At 42.6% G+C, this 19,012-nt stretch overlaps 1 protein-coding gene across 9 annotated transcripts in view; it reads right to left on the minus strand.

The window, feature by feature from the left end:
• Positions 1-4,382: 4,382 nt before the first annotated feature.
• LOC112238442 (RNA binding protein fox-1 homolog 2) overlaps positions 4,383-19,012 on the minus strand; it is a 36,811-nt gene continuing 22,181 nt past the window's right edge. For 4 of the 9 annotated variants that reach the window (XM_042304049.1, XM_042304043.1, XM_042304060.1 and 1 more), the window contains 7 exons: positions 12,719-12,809; positions 12,479-12,562; positions 10,419-10,590; positions 9,989-10,031; positions 8,031-8,122; positions 7,786-7,861; positions 4,383-7,637 (listed from right to left, as the gene is read on the minus strand). In XM_042304049.1, coding sequence (XP_042159983.1) covers positions 7,593-7,637; positions 7,786-7,861; positions 8,031-8,122; positions 9,989-10,031; positions 10,419-10,590; positions 12,479-12,562; positions 12,719-12,809 — 603 coding nt within the window. In that variant the 3' untranslated portion in view covers positions 4,383-7,592. Of the gene's footprint in view, positions 7,638-7,785; positions 7,862-8,030; positions 8,123-9,205; positions 9,545-9,988; positions 10,032-10,418; positions 10,591-12,478; positions 12,563-12,718; positions 12,810-19,012 lie in introns of those variants that run through there. The other 5 variants (XM_042304051.1, XM_042304053.1, XR_006079646.1 and 2 more) reach the window with 5 other exon arrangements.

The raw sequence follows: 19,012 nt of genomic DNA on the forward strand, positions 1-19,012 counted from the left end.
TTTACCTCAGGTTGACCTGCAGAGATTAACTCTGACCTCTGGGACAGAGTGCACGAGCGACAGAGCAAAGGTCAGAGGGGATTAAGTCAGAGGTGTATAAAAGGGGAGGACAGTCAGAGAGAAGGAAAAGAGATACAGCAGGATCTCAGTAGGATCAACCCAACTCCGGAGAACTGTTCACTACAGACTGCAAAGACAGGTAGGATGAAACTGCAGCGTCATGTTACGCTCAGCTCTGAGCATTAGTTACCTTTATTGCATGCCCTGTAAGGGTCATTTGACGTGAATGCCTTAGACAATTGCAGAAAACATTTTAAAGTGCAGAGAATTCGCTGGAAATATTGTACTGTTTCCATGGAGTTGTCTTGTTGAGATTGTGCTACATTGCTGATGGTCATTGACTGGTTAGTGTTCAATGCACTTGCTTTAGTGCTGGCCTTGGAGAAGGACTTTTGTGGACTTCACAGGAGGTTGGTGTCACCTTAATTGGGGAGGACGGGCTCATAGTTGGAACGGAATAAATGGAATATCAAACACATGGTTCTCATGTGTTTGATACCATTCCCGTCACTCCATTCCAGCCATTATTATGAGCCGTCCTCCCCTCAGCAGCCTCCTGTGGTAGACTTGTGTGCTGTAGACTTGAGACAGCTCACACAACTGACTCTTGAGGATGAGAGCAGAGTCTAATAGAGAGGCTGGAGCTTTTCATTCAACACACTGATAGACAGGGAATTGAATTGTGCTGGAGGACACTAGGGGGAGACCAGTAGACAATACCAGGACACTAGGAGGAGACCAGCAGACCAATTGTCAATACCAGGACACTAGGAGGAGACCAGCAGACCAATAGGCAATACCAGGACACTAGGAGACCAGTAGACCAATAGGCAATACCAGGACACTAGGAGGAGACCAGTAGACCAATAGGCAATACCAGGACACTAGGAGGAGACCAGTAGACCAATAGGCAATACCAGGACACTAGGAGGAGACCAGTAGACCAATAGGCAATACCAGGACACTAGGAGGTCAGCAGACAAATAGGCAATACCAGGACACTAGGAGGTCAGCAGACAAATAGGCAATACCAGGACACTAGAAGGTCAGCAGACAAATAGGCAATACCAGGACACTATATAATGAACACATGCAGATCAGTAGAGCAGCTATGGAATGTGATGTAGGAGAGATGTTGATTGGCTGTTGACTTGACAACAGAATGTCATTCACCTGTACAGGATGCATGTCTAGAGTGGTGGAATAAAACGTGTTTGGGAGCAGAGTATTGCTTACATGGACAATGAACTCAAAAAAGCATCTGTGTGCAATGTATTCTACTGTAGAAATAAACATTGAATAGTGTGCAGTTGAAATGGAAGACTGGGATAGGCTACTACTGGTTTCGAAGGGCTAGAAGAACCTTCTAGTTACACAATGTTCTGGTTGAAGTGACCTCAGCCGAACTACAGATTGTAACGCTAACAAGTAGCTTTGGTACTATTTTGGCCTTGGTTAGTACAGTACTATTTTGGCCTTGGTGCCAGATCTAATCTGGTATGATTGAATCAACATAGACCGCTCAGGGTTATTTTAGAGGGATTATCACTCTTGGGGTGCAACGGGACAGAGAGAGGGAGGGGTTGGTAATAACTAGGTATTAGGGAAAGGGCTTTGGATTAAGACAGATTGAGGATAAGACCGATGGAGTTAAAGAAACCGATAATCTACTCCTGACTGATATCTTGATGGGATTTACTACTGTTATTCAGTTATGTATTTCCCAGCTACCTCTTTCCTCCCTCTCACTCTCGGTAACCAACAGAAATGGCAGATGTTGCAACTGCTGCTGAAAAGAAGGCCCCCCCTAAATTCAAGCAGAGGACTACCCGTACCTTCAAGAGCAAGGCCCCCAAGCCTGGCCAGAAGGGGTGAGTTGGAAACTCTCTTAGAACACACAAATATAACTCTACTACAACAATGAAAACTAATTGCGCATATGCCTTCTAACATAACAAGCATCCATCCCTTACATATCAAATGCAACTCCTTTTATACAGTACCAACACACTTCAATACATCTTTCTCTCGAACTCAACTTTACCACCACTACCCTCGTCTGCTGTGTCTCTATCCCTTTAGCTCATGGAACTTCTCCCTCTCTCCTCTCCCACCAGATTCGGTGACGACATCCCCGGCATGGAGGGTCTCGGCACAGACATCACAGTGGTCTGCCCATGGGAAGCTTTCGGTGACATGGAACTCAGTGACCTGGCGAAATATGGAATTGTTTAGACGCCCTAACCCTCCTTCCCTTCCCTCGACCACCCCCTCCACTTCTCTTTCCTTCACTCCCCCTCTCCTCCTCCTTTCTGGACCCTGAGGTCAGGGAGTCCAGTACTCTGAACTGATTCTTGTTGTTTTGTTATGCCATCTTGTACAAGGCGCTTCCACTTTCACATCAGCTCGTTGTTTAAGAGCCGGGCGTACTCGGGTGCACTACCGACCCTGAGAGCCGGGCGTACTCGGGTGCACCACCGACCCTGAGAGAATTGGTGAAGTCACACAAACACACAGTGATACTTGGGAAATATGCACATACCAGCTTTAAACTGAAGACACATAATACCAAACCTCATCCTGCCACTGTCCTCCTGTAGAAATCTCACAAACGACCAGCTAAGCAATGTCCTAACAACTGAAGTCAAATGGCACTCAAGTTATATGAATAAGACATGTAATGTATAATAGTGATGTGCATTCGCTTTCTGCGGTCTGGTAGGTAAATAAATGGTCATGTCAGTGAAGCTTACTTCGACACTACTACTACAGTTTCACTGGTGCACTTCCCGAGAGAGAAGCTGGACTAAATTTACAATGTTATTAAAGAGGGTTTGATTAAGCGTTGTTCATATCTCAATCATAGTTGGTTTCCTCCCGCCTGACTATTTTCTCAACCTGCACCCGCTCTCCTTGAAAGCACTTTTTATATACAGAAATATATATTTATGTACAAAATAAAATCAATCCATTTTTTTTTTTACAATGAATGTCAAATGTCTGTGTAATTTGACTGTTCATTTGAGAGCCGATCACTCTTGCAATGTGTCAATCACAAATGAACCCTCTTGAATTATATGAAGAATAACCAATTGAAAAACATCTACTTCTTCTGGTACTTTGGCAATACTTCATCAGAAGCAATCAACTAAAATTTAAATTTCTTATCTTGGATCCTCAATAACACAAAATACAACCACCAGCGACTCAAACACACATTATTAAAACACAGGACAACATAGGAAATTGCTCAGTCCCCTTCTGTACTCCCTTGTTCACTCATGACTGCATGGCCAGGCACGACTCCAACATCACCATTAAGTTTGCCAATGACACAACAGTGGTAGGCCTGATCACCGACAATGATGAGACAGTCTGTAGGGAGGTCAGAGACCTGGCCGGGTGGTGCCAGAATAAACCTCTCCCTCAACGTCATCAAGACAAAGGAGATAATTGTGGACTACAGGAAAAGTAGGACCAGCATTCCCCCATTCTCATCGACTGGGCTGTGGTGGAGCAGGTTGAGAGCTTCAAGTGTCCACATCACCAACAAACTATCATGGTCCAAGCACACCAAGACAGTTGTGAAGTGAGCACGACAAAGCCTACGCCCCCTCAGGAGACTGAAAGGCATGGGTCCTCAGATCCTCAAAAGGTTCTACAGCTGCAACTGGTTGCATCATTGCCTGGTATGGCAACTGCTCGACCTCCAACTGCAAGGCACTACAGAGGGTAGTGCGAACGGCCCAGTACATCACTGGGGCCAAGCTTCCTGCCATCCAGGACCTCTATACCAGGCGGCGTCAGAGGAAGACCCTAAAAATTGTTAGACTCCAGCCACCCTAGTCAGACTGTTCTCTCTACTACTGCACAGCAAGCGGTACCGGAGCACCAAGTCTAGGCCCAAAAGGCTTCTTAAGACCTTCTACATCCAAGCCATAAGACTCCTGAACAGCTAATCAAATGGCTACCCAGACTATTTGCACCCCCGCCCCCTCTTTTACACTGCTGCTACTCTGTTTATTATCTATGCATTGTCACTTTAACTCTACCTACATGTATATATTACCTCAATTAACCGTTGCCCCCGCACATTGACTCTGTACCCCTACCCCCTGTATATAGCCTCTGTTATTTTACTGCTTCTCTTCAATTATTTTTTACTTAACCAACAATGTAGTTTTAAGAACAGTAAGTGTTAAGGGCCTGTAAGTAAGCATTTCACTGTAAGGTCGACACCTGTCGTATTCGGCGCATGTGACATCACATTTGATTTGAAATTGGACACCAAAATAACATGAGTCACAAACCACAACAAAATATTTGATATAAAAGATTTTATATGGACATTCACTAACAAAATAGCATAATGGCAGCCAAGGGATAAACATGACAGAGGGGAAGAGATTCATAAAAGGACAGTCACTTCTATTTGAAACCTATAGTGATTAAGAACCACCTCACTGTATAATATAATACAAGGAGCCTACTCCATGGCTCTGTTCCAATATCCACACAAGTATACTACTTAGTATGAAGCACTGTATCAAGGTATGAATTCAAAGTAATATGCTGGTATGGAAATTAGAACGTTGCCATTGTGTTCTTGCCTTGTTGTGGCGGCCATTTTGTTTAGCCCATCACTGGGCCTGAGTCTTTGACAAACAGCACTGTGCTCTTCTCTGCTACACTAGCATCCTAAGCATAAAAAAAGGGCTAGCTGCCGAGCATTCTCCATGGAGTTTAGTGGTAAAAGATGACTACTGCAACCGAATGCTGTTGGAGTCTGATCTCAAAAGACAGAATCAAAATCATGCAAAACATTTAGGTCAGGGGTCTCAAACTCTACTTCCTGGAGAACGACATCATGCTAGTTGCCCATGTTGATTGGGTTCAATAGGTTGTCAATCATTTATCCACTTTGCTCTGCGTTTCTCAATTTGGTAACCGTAGAAATAGGGCATAAATAACTCTTTGGCTGCATCTTTTCAGTTATTCATATTTCAGTCCACTTTTGCAATACATGATAATAAAGTCAAATGACCAGAGAAGAGTTTGACCCCTGTTGAGGTCTTAGATTAAGTTCACACTGAGAAGAGTGGTACGCACAGCCAGAAAAACGAAGATAAAATGAAAAATAGAGCAAACATTTCAAAATAAACAATGACTGCAGCATTTTGTAATATTGTTTCATAGTAATTAGTTCATGCCCCACATAGCAGTTTTACAAAGAAAATGTTCTGAAACATTTACCATTGTACAAACCAAACGATAACACATACAACCTTTTGTATACTTGGATCATTCAAAACTGCATGCCCTTTAACCTTGACAGCACACGAACGCTACACTCTTCACACCCGTTTTAAACCTCAACTGACTAAATTTCAGCACTGAAATGTTAGGAGTCTTTGTCTACGACAGAGTGACTAGATTACTTCACCAGGTCAGAAGAAGTGCTTGTCAGGCCACCATTCATTCCAACATATTCTTGTCTACTGTAAACTTTGGACTTGGAATAAATTGTGAGACCCAAACATTTCAGCCTTTCCCTATCTTTTGGGGGGAAATTAGTTTGGTAGTTTAGTTTTACATGCTTTCCCGTTTTGTTCGCGCCATAGATATAGAACACTAGATAGGCTGATGTCATAGTGGTATACTTCTATGGTTCCCTCCCTCTTTGAAACTACTAAAGAGTCCATTCCCCTCTGCCCAAGAAAACAACACAGGAGGGGGAAAAAATATCAGATTTCAACTAATCTTGATGGAGGAAATGAAAATGTCACCTTACTTTAGGAGGAACAACATTTACCAATAGAAAAAAATATAACGAGCTAATGCAACAAATAAAAAGTCCACACTTATAATAATAACCACAAGAACGATAATATATTTATCATACACATGACTAAAAGTGTGCTTTTCTACAAATCTTTGGAACAAAAAAAAGGCAAAAACAACCACATTTTGGAAATAGAGTATAAGGATATAGAAATATGCACAATAGTATGGTATTTTGCATTAAATATTTTTCATATTGATGGTGTCCCTCTTTCAACGCCTGTTGACAGAATCTCACTATCTATTACCAACGTAGCTATTCTCAGGAAGACTGTACTTGATGTTTACCTGCTCTTCTAAAAGACAGAACAAGTTAAGGAAATCAATCATATAGCCAAATAATACATCTCTATCATAACTTTTCAAAGAAATAACTGAAGAAGTTTATTCTAGGACACTAGGTTCTGGTTGTTTCAATGATATCAGTGATATATGTCTCAGCCTAACATTCACAATGCAATAAAAAAGCCAGTCGGTACCTCGATAGCAGTGATGAAATATTATATAGTTCTGAGTGATGTGTATAGCGTGACGTCTTGTGAGAATATGATGTTGTGCACTGGAAGTTTAGTTTGGTATAATATTGTGTTATGTAGAGGGGACGTGTAGTGTTGCCCACTGTAGTGAATGACTTACAGATATTATCTACACTGTAGTGAATGACATAGATATTATCTACACTGTAGTCCTAGCCCCTAGACCTCGTTTCTAGGGAAGTGGAAAATGTGTGTGGAGGTGTGCTCAGAGAACCACTGAAACTAACAATATTAACGCAATAAAGACAACGCTATAAATCAGCAATAATAATAATAATTTGGTAACTTTTTTTCTCTATCTAATTTATTTGCATAATTGTAACAATTAAATTTTTAAAGGTTCGCCATTTTCACAGACTAAGAAAACTTTGAGGTAAGGAACAGCTATGATAATCCTTTTACTGCTCAGTTTGAAGTGAGTCATTTCTAATAGTGTTAAAAAAAACATCAGTCCATCCCCTCTCTCTCTGCAATGATGATGTCATTTCCTCTCTCATACTCCTTCACCCCACAACAGGAAACATGGAGTCACATCCTCCACTTTGTTTGCAAATTGTCTTTCTGTTCCAAAATGCTTCTGGTGCTCGGTTGCTGTGGTTTCTCACTCATTCAGGCTCCACAGACCTGCAGACACTGGCAGTCACAGTTCTGTCTTCCATAACTAGACTCCAGCTCCATTCTTGATGTATGAGTTGTGTATAGTACATGCCACATTACACCTTGGCTGTTATACGTGTGGTAGGGGGTTTGTCTCAGTGTTCAGTTAACGGTCCGGACACCAGTTACATGATAGGCTCTGGAGGTACGCTAGCTGGGGGCGACCATTCTGTGTATTGTGCTGCTGAGAGTGTCGAGAGGGAGAAACAGGGGGACTATAATACAGCCGTGCAATGTAAACAAGCGGCCATTTGGTTCAAATACAAGGTTTTTTTTTCTATTTTCTTTTCTTTGTCAAGGCTTTCTACCAGTCTTTAAAACGGCATTCCTATTTTTGTTTGAAGCGAAAAAAGAGTGGACAGCAGGAGATTTTGAAATATAAATGTTTCCATGGTAGGCGACAAACTTGCGTCAACGTGTTGCAATCTCCATCCTGGACAGCAGAGGGAGCTCTTTTATAGATTGTTCAAACAGGATGAGAGAGCTCCTGGGAAATCTTTAGTAGGGCGCAAATCTACTGTAGCCTCCCCTGTACAGTGTGGCCTGGTAGAGACAGAGGAGAGGTAATATGGCAGTTAGTGGGTTAGTGATTGGCTAGAGCTTTACCATAGAAGTAGAATTACTAGAATGGACAATCTAATTCTATGATATTTTCTTTGTTGTGGATAGTAATGTAAATAGATGTTCTTACCATAGCTCCTACACCATAGGCTGCAGCAGGGTTTAGTGCAGCGTGGTAAGGGTCTGTCGTGTACACCCGTCCGTAGCTGGACACCAGAGATTAGTACATTACAAACCCGCAGCTATGCAACCAAACATGTTCCAGAATAGAAAGTGAAGTAGGCCCACTACTTTTCATTTGAATATGTTAATATATAGTCATAGTACGGTGTGCTACTGCTTTATTTTGTGTAGTATCTTGTGTCTATCACTCACCCATCACTGTAGGCAGCTGCTGCGGCAGCCGCTGCTCCTGCAGGACCAGCTACCGCAGTCGGCTGAGCGTAGCGATACGCAGCATAGCCACCCTAAAGAAGGAAGGGACAGACAGACAGCGAGAACACGGTTGTTAGTCCATTGTTATCAACTCCCTCACACAATACCCCAGGAATGAATGAGAGTGAAGATATGTTCCTTTATAACAGCAGAAAAAGGAGACTAACACAAGCAGCAACAACAGGTCATCTGGTGCAACATGGCATTCAGAGAATGTAGCAGAGGCCTTTTCCCCGTGTCGGTCTCCCTCCATGACCAACAAAAAAAAACACTAGGGCCTCGGTTTGTGGCAATGATATAGGCCCTGCATCAAGTGTGCCGCAGCTTTTCTACATTCAATTCATCTGATAATTGATGTCTTGTTGGAGGTGGGGGGAGAGACAAAGACAGGAGAAAGTGTGCATAACCTCAGGTGTGAAATCTCCTCCTTCCCATCAAAAACACAGCGTTAAAGAAAGAGGGGGGGTGAATAAACAGGTGATCAGGATCATTATTCCTTTAATGTGGAAAAACGGATGATGAACACACAGAAGACGGCCAGCCAATACAATTAAGGGGGAGGGGACACATACACACTCGCATGGTCACAACCAAATCACTGACGCCGGACAGCATGCACCCCAAACTTAACAGAGGAGGCCGCCTCCTTGGCAACACACCACTGCATTCTAACCTATAGATCATTACAGGACCAAGTCCCCATATTCAGTAACACACACATCTGCTGGGGTGAGGGAGGGGATAGGAAGAGGAGGATACAGAGAGAGAAGGAGAATGGGGAAGAGGGGTATAAGTGTGTCTGCATGCCAACATTGATTCAGTTAGCATGCCACAGCTGGAACAGATATATGGAGATACCAGGAAGGGGTCAGAACGACTCATTAAGATGAAGATCCATGTCCCTGAGAGTCTGTGGACCTGTGTTGATCCTCAGATCCTGGAGATCCTCTGTGAGCTGTCTTTAAGCTACTCAGCCTCAACTTTCAGAAACCATGTCAGCCATTACTGGCAAAGTGTACCTCTCATTTTGGCTACACTTCATATCTAAGGGTGGCCGTTATAAAGACTGCATAAGAATCATGGCAAAATCCTGTTGTTTTCATCTGTGTATATGATTTATTGTACAATTCTTTTTTTTTTTAACTGAACAAAACTTTAAAATGTCCATCATGTTACGTGTAATTCCTTTAGAAGGTAATATTGTCATTCATGTTATAACGATTCCCTTTCTCCCCCGTTCTGCAACTCCACCCATGTCAGAATCCAGTGAGTTAGTAATAGAAACAGAAATAAAGAGGCATTTCAATCTGGGATGGTCAATAAAACACCAGTAGCAGTCAGTCAGTCAGTGGAACGCATAGTAATAGGATGGATGCACACTGGCTGATCACACAGTGACGTGATGATGGGACCCTACCTGGGGCAATCTGCCACTAATGTCCTGAAACACTATTCTACAGAGAGAACAGAGAACAGCTATGGTCAAGCTGGTACCACACACACACACACACACACACACAATCACAGTCCACACGCAGGCAAACGATGCATAGAGCAGTCTATTCATGAATGTATAGAACTATGAGGGCGTGTAGTATAGATCCTGGAAGACTGGACATTGCACATGGCATGCACCGCTTCATATAGCAATATGATTCATCAAGAACAAAATGTGTGCCGTGTGTGTAACAGCTGTTATTGATCTGCCTAATTAAAATAATTGACTGAATAAAACGATTTTTAAAAAAAAACGTGTGTTCAATTGTAAAGTTTACTACATCACCCACATATACACAGCTCTGAGGATTTGGTCCATGCACACACGCTCACACACTCCGACGGAGGGAGGGGAAAGGAGAGAATGAGAGAGAAAGAGCGAAGGAGAGAGGTATACTTACATAGAGGTCTGCTGCACCGTAAAACCCTTCCTGATACATCACACTGAGAGAGGGGAGGAGAGGAAAGACCAGAAAAAGAGCGATGGATAGAAGAGAAGTGATGGATGGTGATTGAGCAGTGGAAGGAAATACAAGTTGTGAGGAGGAGCAGAATAAAGAAGAGGGTGTAAAAGAGGAGAGAAAAGGGGCGGGTGATTAATATATACACACGTGCAACATGCGAGATAAAATACCACTTCTCGTTTGGCCAAACGTAGCCCTTTACAAGTCATATTGGAGTGATTGTGACCACTGCGCAGTAGACCGCAATATTATCTCATGTTCAGACAAAGAAATGATATTTCAGCGCAGCACCAAACTAACGCAATTAAGTGGATTTGTTATATCACACCATGCAGTAAAAGTGTGTGTTTTATTGAGTAACACCTACCCTGGGTATGTAGGTATAGCTTGCTGGGGTAGGGCTGCCCTGACAGCACCGTAGACCGGCCGGCCACGACCCCGGAGGTGGGCGCCTCTAAAGGTCGCCGCCGCTGTGGCAGCCTGTGCAGCCGCCGCAGGGTACGGGAAGCCAGGGACTGAGAGAGACAGGCCAGAGAAATCAGAGAGAGGCAAAAAAGAACAAAGAGTTAGTCTACACAAAAGAACAGCCTATCGAATAACAGCCTACCGAAAATAAACAGTCTACAGAAAAGGGAAACGGGCTATTTTGATTATGATGGAGATCCATTGTGGGGCGAAGGGTCCTAATATAAAGGAATACATACGGGCTAAAGCTAGTCATATCAACATCTCACCAATCTCCTATTCTGATGAAATGAGGACTTAAGCTAACAATGTTAGCAGCTCACCTATACTGATGAAATGAGAACTTACAGTGCCTTCGGAAAGTATTCAGACCCCTTGACTTTTTCCACATTTTGTTAAGTTACAGCCTTATTCTAAAATTGATGAAATTGTTTTTTTCTCCCTCATCAATCTACACACAATACCCAATAATGACAAAGCAAAAACAGGTTCATTTGCTGAAATATGACATTTCCATACGTATTCAGACCCTTTATTCAGTACTCTGCTGAAGCACCTTTGGCGGCGATTACAGCATCAAGTCTTCTTGGGTACGACCCCACAAGCTTGGCACACCTGTATTTGGGGAGTTTTTCCTATTCTTCTCTGCAGATGCTCTCAAGTTCTGTCAGGTTGGATGGGGAGCATTGCTGCACAGCAATTTTCAGGTCTCTCCAGAGATGTTCGATCGGGCCCAAGTCCGGGCTCTGGCTGGGCCACTGAAGGACATTCAGAGACGTATCCCAAAGCCAATCCTACGTTGTCTTGGCTGTCCTGAGCGCTCTGGAGCAAGTTTTCATCAAGGATCTCTCTGTACTTTGCGCCGTTCATCTTTCCCTCGATCCTGACTAGTCTGCCAGTCCCTGCTGCTGAAAAACATCCCCACAGCATGATGCCACCACCATGCTTCACCGTAGGGATGGTGCCAGGTTTCCTCCAGACGTGATGTTTGACATTCAGGCCAAAGGGTTCAATCTTTGTTTCATCAGACCAGAGAATCTTGTTTCTCAGGGTCTGAGAGTTTTTGGGTGCCTTTTGGCAAACTCCAAGCGAGCTGTCATGTGCCTTTTACTGAGGAGTGTCTTCTGTCTGGCCACTCTACCATAAAGGCCTGATTGGTGGAGTGCGGCAGAGATGGTTGTCCTTCTAGAAGGTTCTCCCATCTCCACAGAGGAATCTGGAGCTCTGTCAGAGTCACCATCGGGTTCTTGGTCACCTCCCTGACCAAAGCCTTTCTCCCCCGATTCCTCCGTTTGGCCGGAGAGCCAGATCTAGGAAGAGTCTTGGAGGTTCAAACTTCTTCCATTTAAGAATGATGGAGGCCACTGTGTTCTTGGAGACATGCAATGCTGCAGACATTTTTTCGTACCCTTCCCCTGATCTGTGCCTCAACACAATCCTGTCTCAGAGCTCTACGGACAATTGCATCGACCTCATGGTTTGGTTTTTGCTCTGACATGCACGGTCAACTGTGGGACCTTATACAGACAGGTGTGTGCCTTTCCAAATAATGTCCAATCAATTGAAATTGCCACAGGTGGACTCCAATCAAGTTGTAGAAACATCTAAGATGATCAATGGAAACAGCATGCACCGCAGCTCAATTTTGAGTCTCATAGCAAAGGGTCTGAATACTTATTTTATTTTTAATACATTTGCAGAAATTTCTAACAACCTGTTTGCCTTTGATATTATGGGGTATTGTAATGTTATTATGGGGTATTGTGCGTAGATTGCTGGATAATTTAAAAAGCAACGTAACAAAATGTGGAGAAAGTCAAGAGGTCTGAATACTTTCCTTAGACACTGTAAGCTTAACAATGTTAGCATCTCACCTATACTGATGTAATGAAGACTTAAGTTAATAATGTTAGCATCAGCTGTGTTGATGAAATTAGTCTAACAATGTTATTAGCATCTCACCTGTATAGAGCTCTGGACTGTACATGGCTCCAACCATTGGACTCAACTTCCACCCGGCTGTAGGGGAGTTGGCATTTAGTAGCCCTAATGTACATTTGAGGAAAAATAGGATAAGAAATATGAGTAACACTCAACAAGTTAAACATACTATGCAATTACACTGATGTAATCACACGCAACTACATTGCTACTAATGTGTTGGTCATATTCAGCAGTTATAACCAGCAATATTATCTTTACCATAAGGTAGAGCGGCGAGCCCCTCTCCTCCATTTGAATATGGGGTGACCATTTTCTTATTGGTCATCACCCTGGCTGTGGCGTTGTTGACCTGGGTGTCAGAGAGAGGTCAGAGGTCAAGACAACACGACGAGGGGTGACACCGGACCTGAGGGACAAACGCCCTTGCCTGCTCCATGCACAAACAACATGCACAAACATCCTCCTGTATACCCAAAACCATAGAAACAGAATGAATAGAACAGGCGTGGAACCTCTAACCCTGGAAAACTGACGGTTAAATTCAAGGGTACACTAACAATATCTGGTACTGTGAAGTAATAATTTCCATGATAGTGTAGACTGTTCATTCAAATAAATAGTGATGTGGCTCATGCAATGTACTGTATTTTTTGTAATGTCCGTTTTTTAAAATCACAGCGCAGATTGATGGGTACACTTCTTTTACTTACTGCTTTGGTCTTATGGGTACACGCAATGGCCGACAGACCACCCATTATGCCATCACTGGCTTTAATGGGGACATCCGTTCTATTCATTCTATTTCTATGCCCAAACCACACAGTACAGGCACCAACATAACCTTCAGTACTACCAGAACAAATAGGCCCTATATATTTGAAATATGAGTGCGTCAATACACTTAGAACTGGCTATGACTTTACTAACTCATATTATTAATACATATGTAACTAACGCAAATAAATTGAGATTAGTAAAAAAACACTGTTTGTACTTGTCAACATTTATCTGCTACTGTGAGCCGTATGAATTGAAAAAGTGACAGTAGTGTCTAAACGTTGATAAGAGGTTCATTTTTCTGATGTAAAGTGATGGTAATTGATTGATCCATGCATTCTTATGAAGGATAAAAAAATAAAAAACTACGAACGTGTGAGTATTCACAATAATTTAACCATGGACACACTCACACAGACTGAACAAAAATAAAACATTTCAGATTAAGGCATTCAAAAGAAATCCCAAGACCATTCCAGGCAATGCTACCTTTAAAAAGAGGGAAAAGAGAGGGTGAAGTAAGCTTCTGTTGAACACGATGCAAAACGTTTCATCACTTGAACAGGTCACACACAGATTACACGCAGCCAGTCAATCAAGAGCGCATCACATGACCAGAAGGTGAGCCAAACCAGCCAATCAGCAAGCATCAGATGCAGTATATATAGACCAATCAAAACATTCTGGCAGCCCTCCCAATCAAGTCACACACATCATACAGAGAGAGAGGGGGAGAAGAGAGAGCGGGATGCAGGAAGAATAGCCAGTCCACATTAAAAGACACGGGAACACAAATGATGGGAGGTAAAGAGAGAGTGAGAGAGAAAATTATTTTTCTCACGAACAAAAAACAAAACAAATACCAAGATGCGGAACAAACGAATCAAAACAAAATAAAAAACATCTAACCGTTTGCCTACATATATGATCCAATACATGAGCTGGGATAGAGAGGGATGAGAGAGAGAGAGGACAGAATAAAGAGATAGAGGATGGGGGGATGCAAATGTCATTCCTCAAAAAACCAAATCAAACCATGACTGTGAAACACTGTCAGGCATTGCAATTCAGTGTCGCACGACAAATAACTAGAAGCAGACACCAATATAACACACCATCCAAAACCAAACCATTGCTCAACATTTTTAAAAAGAAACTCCTCGTGGACAAAATAAAAAGGTCTGGGCACATAATCCAATTCAATTCAATCCTATTGAGAGTCAGATGTGATACTGATGGTGGTTTCAAGATGATCTTCTCTCTAGCGGTGGTCTCCATTGGTAACTAGTTTGAAGTATTTTATATAATCTATATCAGTTGCATATCCTTAGCTTGTACAAAGTGTCATTTTACCTTTGTTTTCATGTGAAGAATAGACTACTTTGCCCTTCTACATCGACAACTACAGCCAGCGCACAAAACCTACTGTCTCGTTACCAAGACTGACTTCTACAACAACGCGTACATGCTTTATCATGCCAACCCACTACTAGTGTACCAAACAAAATGCTGTTGAATCAAAGCAATCTACCGTTCGGTATTCACTAAAGAAAGGTAGCTTATACATAACAGAGATGACAGTGGCACTGTATGATACAGATGACAAGAGATAGTCAACCATGCAGGAAGTCAATAGCTCTAGAATGAATGTTTGAATGCAGTTAGAGTGGTGAATGGAATTAATGCATAAAGTGGTAGTCAGTTGCGCTTGTAGATGCGTTTTATATCAGGTTATCTTAATGTTACAGAAAGAGTCTGGAAGGCCATGCGGTCAAATGCCGTTGGTTTTTCTAATCAGCATTTTATTCGCCAGCTCCACAATCAATCACAGGATTAGCCAATCAGATCCTTTCGATCAAACCCTGCCGTGTCATGGACACTTTTATTGTATTTTTTTGTGTGTGTAGGGTGCACTTTATCTTTATTTGGCGGAAGGGGGGTGGGGGGTCATTCAAAAATGATGCCATGTGTACACAACTTACCATTGCTGGGGAAACGGTGTGAGGACACGCGAGCGGTTACCGTGGAGACTGACAACAACACAGAAATCATCAGGGGGAAATAGAGAAAATATAATAAGAAATTAACCAAAACAAAAACAACCAATGAGGTGATGAAAAGCAACCACCCCCACCCTGAGGTACACAGAGGAAGTGATGTCATGAAGTGATGTCAGGGGTGATTGGTCACCCTTTGACATAAAACAGACCTCTATTGATGTAACTACTACAAATACCCAATACATATGAGCAGATACAGCCATACACATATGGGAGACAGAGGGGGACAGTTGAGGGATCAATCTAGAAGCCTATGGGTCAGGGAGAAGTCACTGAACTTTTCAACACAACCAGTGTTGGGGGTAACGCCTTATAAAGTAACGTGCTACAGTAATAATAATACTTTTTGTGGTAACGAGTAATATATCAGAGTTACTGTTCAAATTGCAGTAATAATATTAGTTATTTTGTTATCATTCCCTTCCTATTACACTTACGGATCCAAATGATTGTGAGATTATTATTCCCTCTGTTGGCGCAATATATATAACATTTAAAAAATGTCCTCTCACCAGGTTCCTGTTTATGCATGCACACACTACTACTAACTGCTTAAGTGAGGGCGATGGGAAAATGGCAGAAGAGTCTAAAACACTTACTTTCCCAGCGTGGAAGTGCTCCCATTACTTTAATTTGGTAGGACAAGATGACAAGAATAACACAGTAAAATGTCAACTCTGCCCAGGTGAGAAACACCTGACCCTGCTGCTGAAGATGACTGTGGGCCTACCTCATCCTAATGCTTCAGGAGGACAGGCTGTGACCCAGGGAGAGCTGAACCAGCATGTAGCTGGGTATGTAGTAGAGGAAATGCTGCCCTTATCCTCAGTAGATATTGTGTCGGTCATTATTAGGCTAATTGTGTTGGTGCATAGGCCTACGTAGGGTAACGTTGACATTGTTTACATTGAGTGAGGAAGCGCAACGTTTTGGGGTGTAACAAAGGTAATAACGATTAGTGTAACTAATTACTTTTCCCAGGGAGTAATAAGTAAAGTAATTCATTAATGTTGAAAGAAGTAATAGATAACTTTCTTTTTTGTAAAAAACCTATTAACACTGCACATAACAAAATACTGTATTGGAGTACACTTAAAAAGGAGAATGGACAGATGGAGAGAGGGGTATATATCGACTTGGCTTGGGCAATATACCATTTATACCGTATACTAGGGTATTTGGAAAAGCCACAGGATGGTTTTTCAATAAATTTGAATGTGTAGTAACTTTTTAAGTTAATACCTGCAGTCAACTTGTGCAATACGTTCGGCATTAAAGCAGATTGCGTTCTTTATTTCACCGGTCTTACGTTCTGAAGATTACCGCAGTTCCCAGAACAGTTGAGCCAGTCAAGTGTTTGTTTGTAAATGGCAGAGGTGTGGACTTGAGTCACGACTTGGATTCGAGTTGCAACTCGACTTTGACTTCAACACCAATGACTCTCGTCTTGACTTGGACTTGAGCCTTATGACTCGACCTGACACCCTCCCCAAGCCCAAATATAAAAAATAATGCTATTAAAAAAAATGTGCAGCGCATCAACTCTTCATTTAAGGGATTACAGTTTGAATCGGACAGCAGCCAATCAAATTGTGCCGGCTGAGAAAAAGTTGTGTGTGGCAGTGCAGAGGAATGTCGCCGGGTGAATTCAGATGGAGCCCTTGGAAAGATGATACCTCAAATGATTATTTTCAGATATAAAGACGACTCTGTATCAACAAAAAACGTATTGCAACTCGCAAAACATGCTGGAAGAAAATTACAGACGGAGGCGCAACAATATCCAACTTTGTTCGACATTTGAAGCTGCACAAAGAACGTAAGTCGTGGCTAATACAGCCGACAGCTATATATTTTATTACTTTACTGGTGTATTATGTAGGCAAACGTAACGTTAAATCAATGAGCCTCCACACAGTTAGTCAGTACGGGAACATGATCATTTCCCCCAAGATTGAGCTACAACTGGCTAGGCAGTTGGTAGCCTAAATCCTGGCTGATGTTCCTAAAACAAGGTTGGGTGATTGTGTACAAGCCTACATCGCCCGATAGCATCACTATGGGGGGGCTACCCATGTATTTCCATGGAAATATAATGTTTATTTAGAAAGTAATAGTTATTTTTTTTAAAGCATTCATGATTTGCGTAAATGTAATATACTAACTATTACTCTTGTTAAAAATATGGAATTGTTTAGGGGTTGAGCGCCAAGACTTGAGACTTACTTGTGACTTGTAAAACAATGACTTGGTCCCACCTCTGGCAAATGGAACAACAGGAGACGGCGGGAGCTGGTGAGACCACAGCCTTGTATATCTATCGGCCAATCACTGGTGTGCGCCGCACGAGGCGATGTAGTTACACTCATAGAAATCACTACGAAATGTTTGCCATCAGATATCTTATCACGGCTTTCTGCCGTGTGTGAGAAGTCAAAGGGCTCTTAGTTATCTGCCATTTTCCCCCTGTGCTTCCTTACTAGCAGGTTTTTTTTCCTCCTCCGTTCTTCTCACCTCTGCTGGATGTACACATGCTGGATCTTCTTTCAGAAAAGCATGCATCACAACTTTGTTCATGTGTACAATTTCTCTCGTTCACCTTCGCTTGTACAAGTCCAGACGCAACGAAAATGACATTCGGTAGCTACTAGCTATGATTGTATAACTTCATGAGCTGGATTTGCCGGTCTTTGCAAATAGTTTGTTGTTAGCATTCTAGTAATAGACGCCCAACGGGCTTTTTCTTGTGGTTTTTAGTGCCCCTTGTGGGCTATGCCGGTAATACCGTAAATCCTGGGATGGCAGGTAGGACGGTATGAAAATCTGGATACCGCCCAGGCCTAATATGGACAGGTGTTGAGGGTCAAACAAACACAGGTTGATATAAGGGGAGAGAGACAAACAAGGATAGACAGACCGACCGGCATGAAGATAGAGAAAGAGTGGAGAAAGAGATGGAGCAGAACAGAAAAGGGGGGAAAGGAGAGGAAGACAGCCGTATCATCACTCTTCACTCTCTCCATCGCTCTCTCTCCCCCTCTTCCCCCGTATTTCTCTTTCTCACCCACACGTTTAGGCCCACATTCACACAGCAGAGGAGTGCATAACAGTTGAGAGCATGCAGAAGAGCTCAAAATGAAGCATGGATCTAAAACCAAGAGCCAAAGCGATGGCAGAGCATGAGGTGTTTTCCTTCCAAGATCTTCCAAGTCATGCTGACCAAGAAAAACAGAGGCATCGCAGCAGAACTCATTCCCATTACACCACGTATTACTCTTGGAAAAGGGGGATGCAAGTGAGGGTGAGGTGTGGGTTGCCTTTATTTATTGAGTGATATATAGACCCCCAAAATCACCAGTGAATCTATAAGCAGCAGATTAAACACGTCACCACCACACTCCCTCAGGGCAGTCTCATACCAATACCTACCAACACCTAATGCATGCAGCAATGTCAACATACAGCAACGTAATCAGACTACTTCAATACTGTGCACTGACTCACAATCAAGCACACAGGTATTGGAATGTAGGGGAAAGAAAAGGCGGCAATCTTTTATGTCACATCACCTGACCGGTCTTCTGAAACACGATTGGTAGCCCATGCAAGAGAATCTCTCACAAACACAAGCAAGCATGGTTGTTTGTCAGAAGAAGAAAATAAGGAAGAGAGGAGAGGGAGAACGTCCCCTCAAAAATAGTGAACACCAATAAAG

This window comes from Oncorhynchus tshawytscha, linkage group LG02 (assembly GCF_018296145.1).
Source record: "Oncorhynchus tshawytscha isolate Ot180627B linkage group LG02, Otsh_v2.0, whole genome shotgun sequence".
Lineage (NCBI taxonomy): Eukaryota > Metazoa > Chordata > Actinopteri > Salmoniformes > Salmonidae > Oncorhynchus > Oncorhynchus tshawytscha.